The sequence below is a fragment of the Ursus maritimus genome, unplaced genomic scaffold (genome assembly GCF_017311325.1).
Source record: "Ursus maritimus isolate PB19 unplaced genomic scaffold, ASM1731132v1 scaffold_4, whole genome shotgun sequence".
Taxonomy (NCBI): Eukaryota; Metazoa; Chordata; class Mammalia; order Carnivora; family Ursidae; genus Ursus; species Ursus maritimus.
In genome coordinates this window covers 83,270,177-83,288,989 of record NW_024426552.1, presented here as the reverse complement: position 1 = coordinate 83,288,989, position 18,813 = coordinate 83,270,177, and the positions used below count along the sequence as shown (strand labels likewise).

The following is an 18,813-nucleotide window of genomic DNA, read 5'->3' as shown; positions in this document are numbered from 1 at the left end:
CACCAACAAGTATATTCAAAGAAAAGGGAGAATGTTGTATTCAAATCTTGGTCAACATTATTGTGCACGGTGGAGAAGATTCGGAGGAGGACGGGGACAGTCGTTGAAGCAACCAGGAGATTGTAATAAGAGACCAGACTAAAAAGATTAGTATGTGTAGCCAGAATGCTACGGCAGCACGGAAGGGTTCAGGGAGCCCAAACCCAGAGGATCAGGAAGGGCTTTGTGGTGACCTCAACCCTGTTTTCTAGAGGCATTNNNNTGGAAGGAAGTGGGAGATGCATTTTGATAATTGAAAGGAAAGGCTAATTGGTATAAAAGTGCTTGTGGTGAGAGATGAGTGGGACTACCTTTTTTTTTATAATAATTTTTTATTATGTTATGTTAGTCACCATACAGTACATCCCAAGTTTTTGATGTAAAGTTCCGTGATTCGTTTATCTCTTTTAAAAGGTTTAAATATATTTACGGATGCCTGGCGTGTCATGGAGCATACGCTTTTTGAGGGCACAGACCTCGTCCTTAACTCCTGACTGTGCCTTGCTCAGTGTCAGCCATCGGTACACCTTGGAGAGTTTTAAGCTGCAGCAGGAGAGGGTCTGATAGTCCCAGCAGACCAGTCTGGCTGCTGTGCAGGGGGGTGGGGGGCAGGTGTGGAGGAGGAAGCTGCAATGTGGCCGTCCGGGTGAGCTGTGTTAGTGGCCGGGACCAAGACGAGTGTGGACTGAAGTTGAGAAGAGGAAGGTTCCAAATAGATTTTGGGTGTAGGAGGAAGAGGAATAGCTCATGGGTTGGGTGGGCGGGAGATGGCAGCTGAGGGAGCTTCCTTCGTTGTCTCTTAATGAGTTCTACAGCTACCCAGGGGGAAACACTCTGCGTGAAGTTCAGCTAATTGCGCCGGATGTTAGTGAGGTAGGATACAGACCTCGGTTTAAAAACTTTTTTAAACCATCCCAGTGGCTTTTGTTGTATTCGGAGTTGGGCATCCATTGCTACTATCTCCTTGTGGAATATTTTCATCACCCCTCCACCTGTCGTCCCTCCAGCCTCTGGCAATCACTAATCTACTTTCTGTCTCAATGGATTTGCCTATTCTGGACATTTCATATAAATGGAATCGTACATTATACAGAGTTCTTTGTGGCTGGCGTTTTTTACTTAGCATGCATGGTCAAGATTCATTCACGTTGTAACATGTATCAGGACTTCATTCCCTTTTATTGCTGAATAACATTTCATTGTGTGGGCATAAGACATTTTATTTATCCATTTGTCATTAATGGGCATCGGGCTTGTTTCTGCTTTTTGGCTATTCTAAATAAGGCTGCTGTGAACATTTGTATGTAAGCTTCAGCATGGGCTTATATTTTCATTTTTCTTGGCTATATACCTAGAAGTCAAATTGCTCAGTTTAACCATTTGTGGAACTGCCAAACTCTTTGCCAAAGTGGCTGCCCCATGCGACATTCCCACCAGAATATGTTTTTTAAAGACAGCTAGAAATAGTGGTTATAGCATTAAGTAAATAGCAAATGTGGTGATAGGCCCATGTGCCGATTAATTAGGTTTAGGAGAAAGCAGAGAATTTGCACCCCCTTCCCCTGTGGTCAGTTGGTGCCAAGCTGGACATCACAGATTTGCTCATGATGTTGACTGATCTGGGACAGAGACACCTAGGCATGTCCCCATCCAGGGTCACATTTGCACCAGATTAAGAAATGGAGCCATGCTGCTTGCATTCCATTCAAATGCCCTTGACTGCATGCCATTGTGTGATGGGTTGAGGATATTGGATATCTGGGTGTATATTTGTTAGGAGGAAAGCACACCACTTGGGTAAATCCTAGNCATTCCTGTAGCTAATTTCACTCTTGTAAATGGTTCACCGAATACTTTTCACTCTGCTTGCTAAGAAATTGTTAAATCTGACTCCTGTGCTTGGGTTTACAAACTGAATTGGGTTCCTTGCTATCTTGTATCATTGTCAATACTGCACACTCCAGGTTAGGGACAAAACCTAGTCAGATTCATGGAGAAAGTGCTGGAATCAGATAACTAGGGTCTTGCTCGTATGATCACTGCTGTCTGAATTTTCTTGGATCAGGCTATATTTATTAATAAACTTTTAAACTTTTTTTCTAGAAGTTGCTGTTCTCTCAAACTGTTTTTACATATGACATCTGGGTTTGTCTTACAGGTAACAATTGCTTGCGATGCGGTTCTCAGCTCAAAATCTCCATATAGAAAGCAGGACCCAGACACATGGGAAAATGAATTGCCAGTATCCAAATACGCCAATAACCTTACCCAGTTGGACAATGGAGTCAGGATTCCTCCAAAGTGAGTGTCAGATAGCAAAATGAAACGTTACCCCTTAAAACTAGCCAAAGGAATATTTACGTTTCTACCCCTTCTCTGAATTAGCAGTTATATATATTTTTACCAGATGCCTCTGATTAAAGCTAAGCTCAAGATTCTTTCTAAAAGTATCTGTACCTTTGTAGAGGCTGAGCGTGGCCAGCCCATACCCCTGAGCTCATCCCCACCCCTCAGCTCTCAGTGGCAAGCACCCGCAGCTCTTTGCTTGAGGGCTTTCTCTGCCTGCTGAGGCGAGGTAGGCCTGTGCGTGGGACAGTGAGAAATGCCATGGAGTTAATGCTCCCTCCCGTCCTCCTGCAACAGCCTTCAACCAGTGACTGTGGAGTGGATGGATAAATACCCTGGACCCTGACCCCTTGAGTGGACAGTCTTCTGGAGTTCCCCAGCTGGACTGAGCCCCAGTTGCCCATGGTGGTCATCTGCTTGTTGACATACCTGGACTGGGTTCCTGCCCTTTCCAGTCTTCCTTCCCTCCAGTGCTTCCTGGGATCACCTCCTAAAGAAGCCATTTACATTCAGGCCTTTGTTTCAGAGTCTGCTTCTAGGGGAACCCAACTTTTACCAGTCTTTGGTTGTCACCTTTGTGTCTGGAAAGCTCTTTGGGCCACATTAGCATCTCCTGTTAGGTCTGTTGTGTGGACAGAGGTGGGTGTTCTAGTCTTGTTGAGCCCTGCCTGTGCTGCCTTCCCATTCTGTGTAGGGGAAGGCAGGCTACTTCTGGGCCTCAGTTTCTCCCTTTGACAACGGGGCTGGGAATACTGATTCTGAAGGGTGTTCAACAGAATTGGATGATCAAACTTCCGTAAGGTACTCGGCACGTACCTGACATTTAACCTTCTGTGAAGCTGACATTCTTTTCACTTCATTCAGATCTGCTGCTTAGTAGAATTTTGTTTAAACTAGTTTTACTAGGTGTGGTTAATGCTTTAGAACTTTACATGTTTATGCACATGGGGTCCTTCCCTTCATGTTTTAGAAGCTATCCATTGCGCCACGGAGCCACCTCCCTTCATGTTTTAGTTTTATTTGAGCTCCACTGTCCCTCACATAGGAATTTGAAGGAAATGACTTCTGCTTCTGACCTCTGTGCCAGTTTTCATTTTTTTTTTTTTTAAGATTATTTATTTGAGAGAGAGTGAGAGAGAGGCAGAGGGAGAAGCAGGCTCCCCGCTGAGCAGGGAGCCCGACAGGGAGCTCTGATCCTTAGGACCCTGAGATCATGACCTGAGCTGAAGGGCAGACGCCTAACCAACTGAGCCACCCAGGCACCCCGTGTCAGTTTTCTAAAGTAAAAGAGCCATTGCAAAGGCAGGCAGGGTACTGATTGGTCCTGCTGCTCTGGGACGGGTGACATTAATATTCTCAAGGGAGAAGTGGGGGGAGGAAGCATTGGTTTCCGTTGTTCCACTCACCGTTTCCTGTGGCCCCCAGCTTGAGACAGTTGGTTTGTCTTGGATGTGAATTTTCTAGCTCTGCCTCGCATTCCGGCGATACTAACTGCTCTCACTGACTTTTCAGTGGTTGGAAGTGTGCCAGGTGTGACCTGCGGGAAAACCTCTGGTTGAATCTGACCGATGGCTCCGTGCTGTGTGGGAAGTGGTTCTTTGACAGCTCTGGAGGCAACGGGCACGCACTGGAGCATTACAGAGACATGGGCTACCCTCTAGCCGTGAAGCTGGGAACCATCACCCCCGACGGGGCAGGTGAGTGTGCCGTTCCCGACTTCGCGAGCTTGCAGTGGCGCCTCTTAATTGAACCGCTGCCTTCCTTCCTAGGTTGGGCACAGCTCAGGTTTGAATCCTGATTCTGCCTCTTACTGGCAAGTCTTCAAATCCTTCTCAGCTTCAGGTGCCGTGTCTTGAGGACGATCGTGGTAGCTCCCTCACAGGTCTGTTAATGCGCATAAAGTATTTAGCCCAGAGCGCACGGTAAGGCCGCAAGAAAAGGCAGTGGCTACTGTTACCTGTTATTACTGTCTTTCTGTGTATCTCTTGGCTAAGAGGACGGGGTAGGAACCAGGACTTGTGAAGGCAACAGGGAGAATCAAGTCCACCATTAGAACAGTAGAGGGAATCCCTAGAATTCACGATGGGGGTTAGGATCATTTTAGAAACAAATGGAGTCACGAAGGAGAGGGATATGAAAAGATGCTGTGTGTCAGAGTCGCTGACATCAGCTGGCGGCCGAGGATTAGACTTGGTTCCTACTTGTACTGTCAGCTTCAGGATTGGTTCTCTTTCTTTACGTTCTCCCACCGTATGCTCTCAAAAGTTAGTTTTGGGCATGTTTGTACAGTTCATTCCATCTACCATTTTGTGATGGAGAAGGGAAATAATATATCGGGGTCAATAACAAACACAAATGCTGAGCAGGGGCTATAAGAATCCATCATCTAAGCGTCATTGAAAACGTTTACTAAGTAAGCATCGATCTGGACCAGCACCTAGGTCTTCTTCATCTTTCCAAGTTTTAGTCTCTATTTCTTCTTTACTTTAAGGTCAGACGGTTTTTTAGGAGAAATACAAAGACATTTGTCTTTTCTTCTGTTCTCTTTCTAGGACTGAATTAGGCTGCTTCAGAGTTAATTGGCTAGGATGTTTTCTCTAACTATGGCACCCTTCTTGTCTACCAGGCCTTTTCCATCGAACTGGTTTTGTTTTTCGTTTGTTTTATAAGTGAGGGCTGACAGTTTGGTCATGTAAAGATTCTCTTGATTCACATTTTGGATAATCTTCCTGCTTCTAAAGTTAGTGGACTGATTTTTAACTCATTAGAGATGAGTAGCTACAAAAATGCCAGTCATCCCCCCACCCCCCTGCTAGGTAAACCTCTACACAAGTAAGGCTGAATCCTATGAATTCCAGGATCTGAAGAGGAAATTCGGGACATGCAGTTGGATTGAGGGTTATAGCAAGTCGCTTACAGGTCTTCGCTCTGTTGAATGACTGCTGTACAAGGCAACCTTCATAAGGCTACAGAGGGAAGGATTTGTAATATAGAAATTCTAGTGGGTAAAATTGTAAGGGGAGAATAATTTGAATGTGTCTTCTTTTTTTTTTTTTTAAGCCTCATTCATTTAAAGAGAGAGAGAGAGAGCGCGAGAGTGCGCACAATAGTGAGTGTGGGGGTGAGGTGATGGAGGCAGAGGGAGATGGAGAGAGAATCCCAAGCAGACTCCATGCTGCGTAAGGAGCCAGACGCAGGGCTTAATCTCATGACCCTGAGATCACAACCTGAGTGGAAACCAAGAGTCAGACGCCTAACTGACTGTGCCACCCAGGTGCCCTAAATGTGTTTCCTTTCTATGTTGTTTTTTGTAGTGCTTTGATAAGACCAGTTATTAGAAGTCCAGTTCCCAGAACAACCTAAGACTACAGCTATTTGTATACATGGCTTGGTTCTAAAATTTCAGTTGTTTGAAGGCAGAGCTATGTCTTACTGATCTTTGGGTTCCATATAAAACCTTACACGTGGTAGGTGCAAATACTTTTATTAAATAAACCGACTGGTATGTAAGTATTTAAATAATTAGATTCTATTTAAATGTATGCTAATAATAAAGGCAAGGGTTAATTCTGTTCTCTACATGTCTTTAATTTTCCAGAAACCTTTTTTCTAGCATGAAACTTATATTCAAACTATGATTTAGACTTTTTTCTTTTTTTCATCTAAAATTTTTTTCCTTTCGACTTGAGGAAGAAACATTTTATATTTGCCCTTTGATTATACTAGGGGCAGATAGTGTAACATATTTAGGAAACTGAAAAATTTAGAGAAGTAAATAAAAATCAGTAGTAATATCATTTGGCAAATCACTTCTGACAACTTGGGTATTTCCTTTCAGTTTTGTTTTCTGTTTTAAGGCCTTGATCAATTCTTATACAACCCCCCTACCCAACCTGCCCCCGTCCCACATTTTTACAAAAATGGAATCATACTGTATAAAGTTCTATTCCTTGTTTTCCTCTGTTTAACATTAAATATATATATATACATATTATATTTATATACACACACACACATATATTCCATGTTATTAAATACTCTTCAGTATCCCACGATAGTTCCGTAAATCATCTCACTATTCCCCTGTTAGTTGTTATAATTTTTTTACTATTCTGATGAGCATCCTTGTATATATGGAAATCTTTGGATGTTTGTCTGATGATATATTTAGGATAAATTCTTATGAACAAAGTGTTGAATGCTTTAAATTTTTAGTTGCCAAATTTCTCTTTTAAACAGTTACAGTAATTTACATTTCCATTAACAGTGTATGAGAATACCCATTTCAGCAAATCTTTGACAACTTCGGGTATTTGCTGTTTTTAAAAACCTTTGCTAATCTGGTATCTTGTTTTCGTTTGCTTTCCTAGTGAGGCTGAACATTTTTCATAGTATTTTTGGCTATTTGTAGTTCTATTTATGAATTTTTTAGGTTGATTTTCTAGTAGGCACATGTGTAGGTGTTCCTTATTGGCTTGAAAAAACTCTTTAAAAATAAATTAAAAACCTCTCTAGCTGCTAAGAATATTAATTCATTATCTGCCATAGTTAGGTGTTCTTTTGTTTTGTTTGTTTGTAGAGGAGGGAGAACTTTTCCTTATATAATTGAGAGTATTTGACTAAATATTCCTGTTTCAATCATAGAAGGCATAAAACAAAGAGCAATGTAGATCACATAGCCCGAGAGGAGAGTTCTTGAATTCATTCACCTGAAATAATGCTCACTTTTTGAAGAAAGATCAGGATTTGATATCTGCTTGTCTTGTGCAGAGTTGGTTTTAACACAAATGATTATTTTCCGTCTAATTATCATATCAGTTTATGGGCTGCATCAATGTTATGTTAGTTTCTTTTAAGTCTGTTTAATAGATTGCTAGCTGTAACTCGTTTATTTTAAAGCCAAATAAGTTAATGAAAACACGCTTAAGTTTCCCTTAATGTCTGACGATGAGCCGTGTGGACATTGAGGCCTAGGCGCGTGGGGTGCCCTCTGTCTAGGGGCGGGTGGCCACCTCCTGGTGAAGGTACCACTACCAATGGTCCCACTTCCATATTTGCTAGGCTCGCTGAGGCTAATTCAACTCGCAAAGGAGAAAGTGTTTATTTTTTAGTTTATGGTGAGAACCACAACTGCCTGTAAGTGGGATGTTTATGTTGGCTTGACCAGTACATTCTTTCCCTGTGGGGAGCTGACTTATATTTAGAGTCTTGCTTAGTGAACATGGAATCCAAGCAGGTTGTGGACTCAACTATTTAATGGTTATGTGATCTGATCATCCCGGTTTCCTTCTCCCCAATAAGGATATAGCTGTTTGGTGAGAAACTCCTACTTACCTTGAGGTCGCAACTTAGAATCGGTTCTTCCGAGAAGGCTGGACTGCCTAGGCGAGGCCATTGTGGTGGTGTGGGTAGCAAAAGTGGCCCCCATATCAGATTCCATTCTGGGTCTCCATGAGTACGGCCACAAACAAACCAAGAAACAGATCACCATACACACAAACAAATAAAAAGAGCTTTCCTCTGTGGGAGGAGACGTTGAGTTGGCAAAGCGAGGATGAGGTTCTGGGTGGGAAGGGAGTGAGGAGGGACAGAGACAAGAGAGCGTGTTCTGTTCTTCTATCGTGAAACTAGGTTACCTAAGAAGAAGCCTCAGTGCCTTGGTTGTTGCAGGAGAAGCTTCTGGAGATGCTCACAGCAGCTGTGAAATTGCCATCTATACTAGCTCAGAAGCGTCTTAGGGTACTCTTTCCTGAGTCCACTTCAAATATTTTTTCTATGACTACATGTCATTTATAAATTCTTCATGATTGCCAAATTCAAGGATCACAGTTCATTTTTAGATTTCTTGTATGTTACTCACTAAACTGTTTTTGTCATTGGGGTAAAAAAAACCTGTCGTGTCTGACCATTAATGACTAGAAGGAGGAAACATTAATTTCTCAACAGGGCATGAGCCTAACAAATGAAGAATTATATAGTGCTTGAAATAAGTGTGATTTTCACTTACTTCAAAATCCTATGCCAATGCCAACTGTTCAGTTCTGGGAACTTTGTTATTTTCTAATAAAGCTCAAATAATTGGAGGCTTCAAGTCTTAAGTCTTCAAAACTATTTCACTCGTTAATAATAACCAATGTTAAAGTGCCTAGGGAATGTCATTTTCACCTTCAGCCAGTATTTGAGTGGTATTTTTCTTGTCACTTGTCATAGATTAAAAATATTATTTATGTATTTGTTTCAAGTTATTAAACATTTTTGTTGATGGTTTTAGCATTTAAACTTTTGGGGAAGTTTTTCTTGGTTGGGCTGGGGATTTTGTCTTTTTTTTTTTAAAAGATTTTATTTATTATTTATGTGACAGAGAGACAGCCAGCAAGAGGGGGAACACAGCAGCGGGAGTGGGAGAGGAAGAAGCAGGCTCCCAGCGGAGGAGCCCGATGTGGGACTCTATCCCGGGACGCCAGGATCACGCCCTGAGCCGAAGGCAGACACTTTAATGACTGCGCTACCCAGGCGCCCCAGGGGGATTTTGTCTTTTGTTTTTTCTTTTGAGAACACCGAATTGTACTAAAGAAAGGCTATAAATGCAGGCTGCCTATCTACAAGTTAAAATGGGCCCCTAGAGGAAGAGGGATAACAGAGAAAGCTATACAACATCTAATCTATTAATAATAGAAAGACTGACTTCCTTTGGTGGCAGGGAGTCTCCACATATTTGGGTTTGGGTCAGAAAGTCACCATAGCTTGTGTGCGTGTGTGTGTGTGTGTGTGTGTGTGTGTGTGTGAGATGTTCCAAAGAGGAGGAAAATCCTTGGACAGTCTATCTTTTGCTGTCCTAAAGAATGCTATCTTTTTTAAAAAATTTATTTACTTATTTAATTTAATTTATTTTATATTTTAGAAGATTTTATTTATTTTGTTGGGAGAGAGAGAGAGAGAAAGACATAGAGCAGGGGCAGGGGGAGGGGCAGAGGAAGAGGGAGAAGCAGACTCCCAGCTGAGCAGGGAGCCCAATGCAGGACTCAATCCAGGGACCCCAGGATAATGACCTGAGCCAAAGGCAGACATTTAACTGACTGAACCACCCAGGTGCCCTTATTTACTTATTTTAGAGAGAGAGAGAGAACATGAGTGGGAGGTGCAGAGGAAGAGAGACTCTCAAGCAGACTCCACACCCAGCTTGGAGCCCAACGTGGGGCCCAATCCCACGACTCAAGATCATGACCTGAGCTGAAACCAAGAGTAGGACGCTCAACTGACTGAGCCTCCTAGGAGCTCCTTCTGTTTTGATATCTATTTTCCTTGTAACAGATTTTGTTTTTCCAATTTAAGAGTGAAGAAATTGTGGTTTTTGACTCTCCCTTCCTGTTAAGGGCTCGGGATCTTGCTTCACCAAGTCTCTGAATCTCCCGACAGATCTAAGGAGATAGTTGAGTGTAGAGGAAAAAGGACTGGGGGAGGCGTCAGGATACCTGGGTTCTGGGCCACCTGTGGGGTTTGAGGCAAATGATTTAACCTTATGAGCCTCTTTTCCTCATCTGCAAAATGGACCTGAAGATATCGGTCCCCTCTCCCACATTGCATTGCTGTATGAGGACACACAAGACAGTGGTTTCAATAGCTTTTTTGGGGATTTGCCAAGAAGGCCAAGATGCCAATCCCACAGGCCCTGGCACCGGTGAGCCAGGCCTGGGGTGGCTGGAACCTCCTGAGTTACCCCACTGGACCAGGTGCATCCTCATTTGCTGCTTGCTATGAGGTAGACACATTTGGGAAGTACTGAACCGTCCTCACTAAGCCCCTCACCAGCTCTGTGGGGTGTGGACACTAAAGTTGGAAAGAAGGGAAGAAGGGGCAGGTGGGAGGTGGAAGTTGGTGAGCTGGTTGGTCTGAGAGGATTCCACAGGCAGAATTTTGTTTTGTCTTGGACCTGACACCTCACTCTAGCCATTCAGCTGCTCCTGAGGGCCTGTGTGTCCCCACTCTTCCCTCGAAGGCTCCCCCTGCCATGGTCGGTGGTGCCACGCTCTCCTCCCTCACCCTTCCCTCCTCCTGCACTGTTGTTATGCCAGTGCTGTTTTGGTGAGAAAATCAATTGTTAGGCATTCACACTTGTCTAATTTCAATGATTTTAACGTTAGACACCGCTTTTTCAATTTTTTTTTTGTCTCAAAAAACCTTTATAAAAATTAACTTTCTGAAATGTCAAAAAAATGATATATGGGTATAATTACAAAATAGACCTGTTAATTATGTTTGTTGTTTATCATCTGTCTTTTCTCCAGTTGAGTGTAACTCACAAGAGGGTTTGTTGGCTTTCTTCCTCGAGGTATCCCAAGCCCGGCGCCTAGTGGGAGCTCAATAGATGTATGTTGAATATTGAACAACTTGATTAAAGATCTCATTCCTTATTGTCTCTTCACCCTGTAGATGTTTATTCTTTTCAAGAAGAAGAACCGGTTTTGGATCCTCATTTGGCCAAGCACTTAGCACATTTTGGAATTGATATGCTTCATATGCATGGGGTAAGGAGGTCCACTTTGTATTCCTGTCTTGCAGGGAGGGAACCCTTTGGTTCCTTTAATATGTAATTGCTGTAACAGGAATCTTACTTTTATAGGTTTTAGGTTTTAACGTTTGCATTTGCTTCTTGAATTTAATTAATTAGCATTTTCTTTTGGCTACCAGCTTTAAATTTTTTTTTTTTTTATGTTGTAATAAACATGGCATCTCGTCAAGTACCATTTGTTTCAGTTGGAGTTTACTTGTAAAATTTCTGTCTCCTTTGATGGAGAGTTGCATGAATCACTCCTTGTTCACTGAAGTGAGAAGGTACGGGAAGATGACCTTTAAAATTATCTGTGACCGACATCGCTTTAATTAATTTCAGGAAGGGAAGCAGAGCTCGGGGGTGGAAAGAATAAGCCAACATATTGTTGTTGATGGGAAAAGCTTTGCTTCATTTAATATTGTGTTTTCAAGCTGCTGTCGTGACTATGTAACGTCCGCCCCTGCCGGGAGCTGCTCCAGGGTGCGCTTCGCTTGGGCCCTTCCCTCCCAGCCCTTCTCCCTCTCCCCAGCTCTCCTCACTCATGTCACCCTTTATGTTGTCTGCTCTTCTTTAAACCTCCCTCCTATTTCAAGACACTTCCAAGGCCCATGATTTTCCTTCACTTTCCTCTCCAGCGGCCTTGCCCTTCTGTTTGCTGGGTTGCATTGTATTTTCCCTTGAAATTACTCTACTAGCTTCTTTCTTTCCATTCCTGTCTGTCTTTCTTCCTCCTATCTCCTTTCCTCTCGGTCTCTTTCTCTTTCATTTTTAAACCTTTGAAGTGCACGTGTGTGTTTTTACTGTGGAAAGACATACATAGCATAAAATTTACCATTTTAACTACTCTAAAGTGTGCAGTTCTGCGGCGTTAAATACAGGGACATTTTTGTGCAGCACCACCATGTCAGTCTTTTGAATTAGGTGATTTTTCTGCTTAGTGTGGGGAACAAAGAGGCTGAAGCATCAACTGTTGTTAGAAATAACTCTTGGGACGTGAGCTTTGGGTGATAATTACAACTAAAAGTTGGTTTCCTTCAATGACTTTGTCCCAGACAGAGAATGGGCTTCGGGACAATGACATCAAGCCTCGGGTCAGCGAGTGGGAAGTGATCCAGGAGACAGGGACGAAGCTGAAGCCCATGTATGGCCCCGGGTACACGGGGCTCAAGAATCTGGGCAACAGCTGCTACCTGAGTTCTGTCATGCAGGCCATCTTCAGCATCCCAGAATTCCAGAGAGCGTAAGTGTCCCCCCGCGGACCTGGGCGCACAGCGATGCCCTTCGTCCAGCCCGGTGTGTGTGGGGGAAGCCCGTCTTCATCAGCTGCTGGACATGTCACCACAGCCTCATGGTGTGACTTCTTGCACTGAAGCTGGGTGAGAACACTTGTCCAGTGTTACGGGAATCAGGTGAGATGAGGAGAGCTTCGTAACTGAGAAACTTACTGGGGTTTGTCGTATTAACGATGGCTTCCGTTTTCAGACCTTCAATCACCCTCTATGCCAAGAAAATATTAATCACCCATCTTCACAGCATGCCTGCCGCATTCCTTCTGTAGATGCGCTAGGAGAGATTCAGTGATCGGTTTGGTCAGTGTTGCCCTCCTGGTGAGTGGAGTTTCTTAGAGGATTTAAGCTTTGTGTTATTTGCTACTCGAAATGTGGTTCATAGACTGGCGCTGGTCCTTGGACTGCTGGGTATGGATCTGTGATAACTTTGGAGACGGAGAGAGAGCATGTAGGAATTTTCGTAGCAAGTCAACATTGTCAGGCTTTATTTTATTTTATTTATTTATTTATTTTAAAGATTTTATTTATTTATTTGACAGAGAGAGAGAGACAGCAAACGAGAGAGGGAACACAAGCAGGGGGAGTGGGAGAGGAAGAAGCAGGCTCCCAGCGGAGCAGGGAGCCCGATGTGGGGTTCAATCCCAGGACCCCAGGATCATGCCCTGGGCCAAAGGCAGATGCCCAACGACCGAGCCGCCCAGGCGCCCCTGAAATTGTCAGGCTTTATAAGTGGCATTTCATTTTTCTAATAATTTACTTTTATTATATATCTTAAAGGAGTCATCTGTATGAGTTGAAATAAACAAAAACGCTGGCCCTTCGCCACAGATAATTGGGAGGCACTGATGGAAGATGTTTCGTAAGCGTGTGTTCAGAGGCTGCCTTCTTCCTCCCACACGGAGGGCAGAGCGGCTGTGTCTGTGGCCCTTCTCTTCCCGGGGCTGGGCTTAGAAGGGGGGCTGCACAGACTGGGACCGAGGCTGGTACAGTCATGGGCAGCCACTGCCTAAAGTTTAGAAAATTTAGAAAATTATCTGTAGTGTATTCCAGAGTGGGTTGGTTTCCACTGTGGTTCAAGTATGGAAGAGGACACACACGTACTCACAGACGGAGGGGCAGACAGCACGCTAGGAATAGCCCAGGGCAATTTTTTACCCACATGAAGTTGAAATGCTAATGGCTTTCATGGTAGTTAATCAAAAGTATATCAAATATCCTTTTTTTTTCTTTCTTGGTATTTGAAGACTTATTCTTTTTGCTGTTTTCTGGCTTTGGTAATTTATGGTCAGTTTGCATGTCTAGTTTTCATTTCCTCATCCAGCCAATGAAGAGTGGGTTCTGCTCTGCTCAGCAGGGTGCTGGGGGGGGGGTCAGTGGTGAACAAAAGGATGTGGTGCCTGGCCCCACTTGGGGAAACAGACAGTGAATAAATGATCAGAAGAACAACTGCATGGTTATAAACATGGTAAGTTGCATGAAGGCAAAGGAGAAGAGATGGTCAGGGAGGATCTCTTTGAAGAAAGGGCACACAAAGGGACACACACCTTGACTGATAGGCAGCAGTGGGGACAGAGGGTTTTGGACAGAGGAAGAGCAAGTTCGACACAAAGGGACACACACCTTGACTGATAGACAGCAGTGGGGACAGAGGGTTTTGGACAGAGGAAGAGCAAGTTCGAAGCTCTGAGATGGGAACACTTTTTCAAAGGTATGCCTCACACATCATATATATATTTTTAAATTTTATTTATTTGGGGGGGAGCACAAGTTGGGGGGAGCAACAGATAGAGAGGAGGAAGCAGACTCCCCACTGAGCAGGGAGCCCAGCGCGGGGCTCGATCCCAGACCGTGGGATCAGGACCTGAGCCGAAGGCAGATGCTTAACGCACTGAGCCTCCCAGGTGCCTGACACATCGTATTATTTTTATAAATTTTTGCCCATCTCTCATACTTGTATTATTATTTGACTGGGGAATGGTGTAACTTCATCTTACATGTCTCATGGTCCCTGATTTTTAAAAAAAACATTGAAGGAAAGTCCTTGTGGTAGATGTTGTATAATTATTATTTCTTTTAAACTAGAATGGAGGGAATTTGTGTTCTTTGGTTACAAAACCCAACAACAGTTTCAGTACCTTACAGTCTATAGGTTTTGAAAATGGGGTCTACCCTCCAAAGTCTGACGAAAAGTCACCTTTCTGAATTTTTTTCTCTAATGAAAAAATGTACCTCATGTCTGTGTTTTGGATTTAAGATTCAAATATCTCCCCTCAGTGTTGTTTCAAAAGTCTCAGAATTGTACATTTAATATTCTGAACATTTAACATTCTATTTTTTTTTTAAGATTTTATTTATTTATTTGACAGAGATAGAGACAGCCAGCGAGAGAGGGAACACAGCAGGGGGAGTGGGAGAGGAAGAAGCAGGCTCACAGCAGAGGAGCCTGATGTGGGGCTCGATCCCACAACGCCGGGATCACGCCCTGAGCCGAAGGCAGACGCCTAACCGCTGTGCCACCCAGGCGCCCCTAACATTCTATTTTCTAAACATTTACTGTGTATATTAGAACACGAGCAACCTACTCATAATACTTGTCCTCAGTCTGTTCGTTCTTTTACCAAACATCACGTGGTTGAAATACTTGCTCTTCAAACTCCTTTCTCCCCAGCGGGACTGGCTCTCAGTGGAGTTGGGTCCAGGAGCAGTGTCTCCATTTTGTAAGTAGAAAGAGTGACTCACGGAGAGATTAAATGTCTTACGCACAATCAGAGTGTAATTCGGAAATGTCAGCCTGACTCCGTGATACCCTGCTTGCCACTTGAACCCGGTTTACATTTCAGAATAATTTTAATGTGAATCAAATTGAAATAAACTTGGATAAATTGAATGAGAGCTAAGATGTTATGGCAGATAGCAAAACTCTACTTTTTCGAGAACCACTAGACTGCAAGCTGAAGTTACAATATGTATTTCAAAAAGTACCTAGCATTCCTTCTGCGTTTTAATTTAACTTTGTTGTAATGAAGGATATTCCTCGTCAATTAGAAAAGTAATAGAAATGACTAGCAAAACAAACTTTTCTGACATCAAAGATTTACCACCTTTATTTTTCATTTTTCTCCACCAATCTTGCCTGAAAGCATGAGCCTTTTCCCTAATGTTCATCTTCCCAGTGAGGTTTTCTTATCTGGTCAGCTTTCGAAATATGATAAAGGCCGGCTTGTAAGAGAGGTAATGAGTCCATCATGTTGTATATTAACAAGTCCTCAGTGCAGTCTCTGACTGTGCATAGTTTGGTTACAAAGTTTGGTTGATCTCTTCTTATTTGGCTCTTGGTTCATTGAAAATTTCTAGATGGAATTGTTGCCTTAGTGACATATCCAAAAGCCATCGGAAAGGGATTGTCCTGGGGTGCCTGGGTAGCTTAGTCGGTTAAGCGTCTGCGTTTGGCTCAGGTCATGATCCCGGGTCCTGTGATCAAGCCCCGTGTTGGGCTCCCTGCTCAGTGGCGAGCCTGCTTTTCCCTCTGCCTCTCCCCCTGCTCGTGCATGCTCTCACTGGAGCCCTCTCTCTCTCTCTCAAATAAGTAAAATCTTATAAAATAAAAAGAAAAAGAAAGGGACTGTCCCAGAGAGGTGGGCTCTGTTAATTTTGACGTAGGTACATAATCTGTGGTAAAAATTCTGAGTTTGTAGACAGCAGGTGCCCAGGAGTCGAGCGGTCTGATTAGAGGTCATTGCTAATTACTAATGTGTCGTGGTTCTCTGCTAGGGCTTTGTTGCAGTAATGCCTTTTCTGTTGGTTTATAGGGAGTCAAATATGGAAATTGATTATATGATTAAATGATATGAATGCATTCATTCAACAAATATTTTTTGAGTGCCTTTTACATGGCAGATGCCATTCTAGTGCTGGAGATGCAGTAATTCAGAAAACCTATCTGCCTTCGTGGAGATTATACTCCAGGATATAATCTCTAGAGAGATAATAAACAAGGAGATAAATTATAAAATTGCAAATACTGATGCATGCCAAGAAGAAAGTCAGCCAGGGTCAGGTGATGGGGAATTAGGAGAGGTGGGGAGGTGCCTTTTAAACAGACCTGAGATGGTGCAAAGGTCCGTGGAGAGAACATTCCGGGAAAGAGACGGCAGAAGGCATGACCTTGAAGCAGGTGTGAGCTTGGCATGTCCTGGCAAAGAAGGGCACGTGGCCGGGGTGCTATGGGCTAGGGAGAGGGATGGGACTGAGGTCAGAGAAGTGGGCAGAGCAGGGTGCATGAAGTGCCAGGGAACGGGATCTTCTCCTGGATTCTTCCCTCTAGAGCTTTCACGCTCAGAGAGTCAAAGTCTGAAGATCAGAAGTTGAACAGCACAAAGCCGAGGGTATGAAATAGGAAATGAACTGAAGAAGTGAAAAGAATGATTGTACTTTGAGATTAGAGATGGGTGGTGGAAGTTGGCGCTGCTCTGTCAAGGTGAACTGTCAGAAGGAGGGGCTGGGGCCTGCTCAATGGAGCACTGACAGCACAGAGCCTTCAGAGCAGGGCTTTGGAGCCAGGCTGCCTGGGTGTACTCTGGGCTTCATCACTCCTTCCTTGGGTAACCTTGGAAGCATCCTGATTTGTCCTCTCTCTGATGGGTAACCCTAACCATCCGTTCCTCATATAGTTGTCATGAAGACCCCACCGGATTATACAGAGAGCCCTCAAAAAGTGGTAGTTGTCACTGCTATTATCATCATTATTCATTTTGATATGATTGGCATAATTCCTTCCCATTTGTTTTTTTAATTTTTTTTTTTTTTTTTTGATGGTGAGAGAGAGACAGAGAGCACAAACAGGTGGAGCAGCAGGCAGAGGGAGAGGGAGAAGCAGGCGCCCGCTGAGCAGAGAGCCGGATGTGGGGCTCGATCTCAGGGTCCTGGGATCGCGACCTGAACCGAAAGCAAATGCTTAACCAACTGAGCCACCCAGGCGCCCCTTACCATTTGTTTTTGAGATGGGAATTGTGATGGCATAAACTGGTGGTTCTTGATTCTGGCTACATGTTATAATCATTTGGGGGACTTTGAGAAGATTGCAAATCCTCAGTCTCACGCAGTGACATGGGAACGGTGGCTCTGGCTTTGGTACTTTTTGGAGAAACCCTATAGGTGATTGTAACCTGCAGCCGGCGTTGAGACCCACTGATGGAAGCACAGTCAGTTTAGGGAGGTCCATGAATATGGCTGCAGAGGTAGGGTCTCAGGAAAAGTCTTCTTGAGGTGGATGAGTTCACTTTGATAGAAAGGCAGGAAGGTCTCCCTAGGATGGCAGCGTATTTTGTTTCTGTTCTTTCAGTTCTTATGTTTTGACTCTCCCTTCTCATTTCCTAGGTATGTAGGGAATCTTCCAAGAATATTTGACTACTCTCCTTTAGATCCAACACAGGACTTCAACACACAGATGTAAGTGCTGATTGGAAAGGATCTAGAAGTTTTTTTAGAAAAGTATCCATAAGTGTTCATAATGGTTATTGCTGGGTTGCAGAATTAAAGGTATTTCTCTCCCTTTTTAAAAAATTTTCTGTAATAAAAGTGTTCTAAAATGAGCACGTGTTACTTTTGTAAGAAGAAAGATATTGATAGTTATTTATGAAGTACTGAGGATAGTTTACAATGGCATCAGTTACCAAGAAAAATCAAATAAATAAGTTATTTTTGAGTAATCGAGATAAAATGTTCCACCTAAAAGCATTCATAGGTAATGTTAATGTCTCTATGGGGAAACAACAATGACCTTTTTGTTTTTCTTTCTCCCTCCTGTCCAGGACTAAGTTAGGACATGGCCTTCTCTCGGGCCAGTATTCAAAACCTCCAGTGAAATCTGAACTCATTGAACAGGTGATGAAGGAGGAACACAAGGTATGTGCCCCAGGGTTTGCCATGTTGATATGCAGGTAGGAGGGGCCTTTACCGGCTAGAAGGTGGATTTCCTATGATTTGGCACATGGTGGCTATAAATTTAGCGAGCTGTCTGAATAGCTATTTCATTTTGGAGTCTAGGGTGTCTGTGTGCTCTTAAAAATTGTGGTAAGAAATAGCTAGGGTTGGTGTTTCTAGTGACAGCTGCTTTATGGATTATGTGTGAGTGTCATCATTAACAGTTTTCAGAACACTGTTCTTCATAAAATAGAGCTGAGATGGAAGGAATAAGCCTTATACAAATATAAACATCTTCTCCTTGGTAACATAATCTTGGCCCTTACAATATCTTTCTTCTCCTAAGCCTCAACTTTATTTGCTGGGATTTTTCAAGAGGCTGGTTGTTAAAAAGCAGCATACACATTCCTATTCTACCCCCTTCTCCACCCTGCTCCCACCTCCAGAGCTGAGGATTCTGAATTTCTGGAGAGGTCTGGACAGTCCTCATTTTTGGTAAGCTGCTAGGGGGTTTGTCAACCCACCCAGGTATGAGAAACTCAGTTGGCCATTCAGTCACTGTTTATTGGTGGAATAACTGATGCACTCCATCTCCTAATAGCCAGCCTTGCATTTCTGTGAGCCTGCAGAATGGGCTACTGACCCCTCCCTAGGCAGCTCTGTTGC

General features: G+C 43.4%; 1 protein-coding gene across 2 annotated transcripts in view; it reads left to right on the top strand.

Annotated features, from left to right (window-relative positions):
* Positions 1 to 18,813, top strand: part of USP13 (ubiquitin specific peptidase 13) — a 105,320-nt gene that overhangs the window by 41,555 nt on the left and 44,952 nt on the right. For both annotated transcript variants that reach the window (XM_040621562.1, XM_040621563.1), the window contains exons 5-10: positions 2,198 to 2,340; positions 3,898 to 4,082; positions 10,816 to 10,910; positions 11,989 to 12,176; positions 17,602 to 17,673; positions 18,036 to 18,129. In XM_040621562.1, the coding sequence (XP_040477496.1) occupies positions 2,198 to 2,340; positions 3,898 to 4,082; positions 10,816 to 10,910; positions 11,989 to 12,176; positions 17,602 to 17,673; positions 18,036 to 18,129 (777 nt within the window). The remainder of the gene's footprint in view (positions 1 to 2,197; positions 2,341 to 3,897; positions 4,083 to 10,815; positions 10,911 to 11,988; positions 12,177 to 17,601; positions 17,674 to 18,035; positions 18,130 to 18,813) is intronic.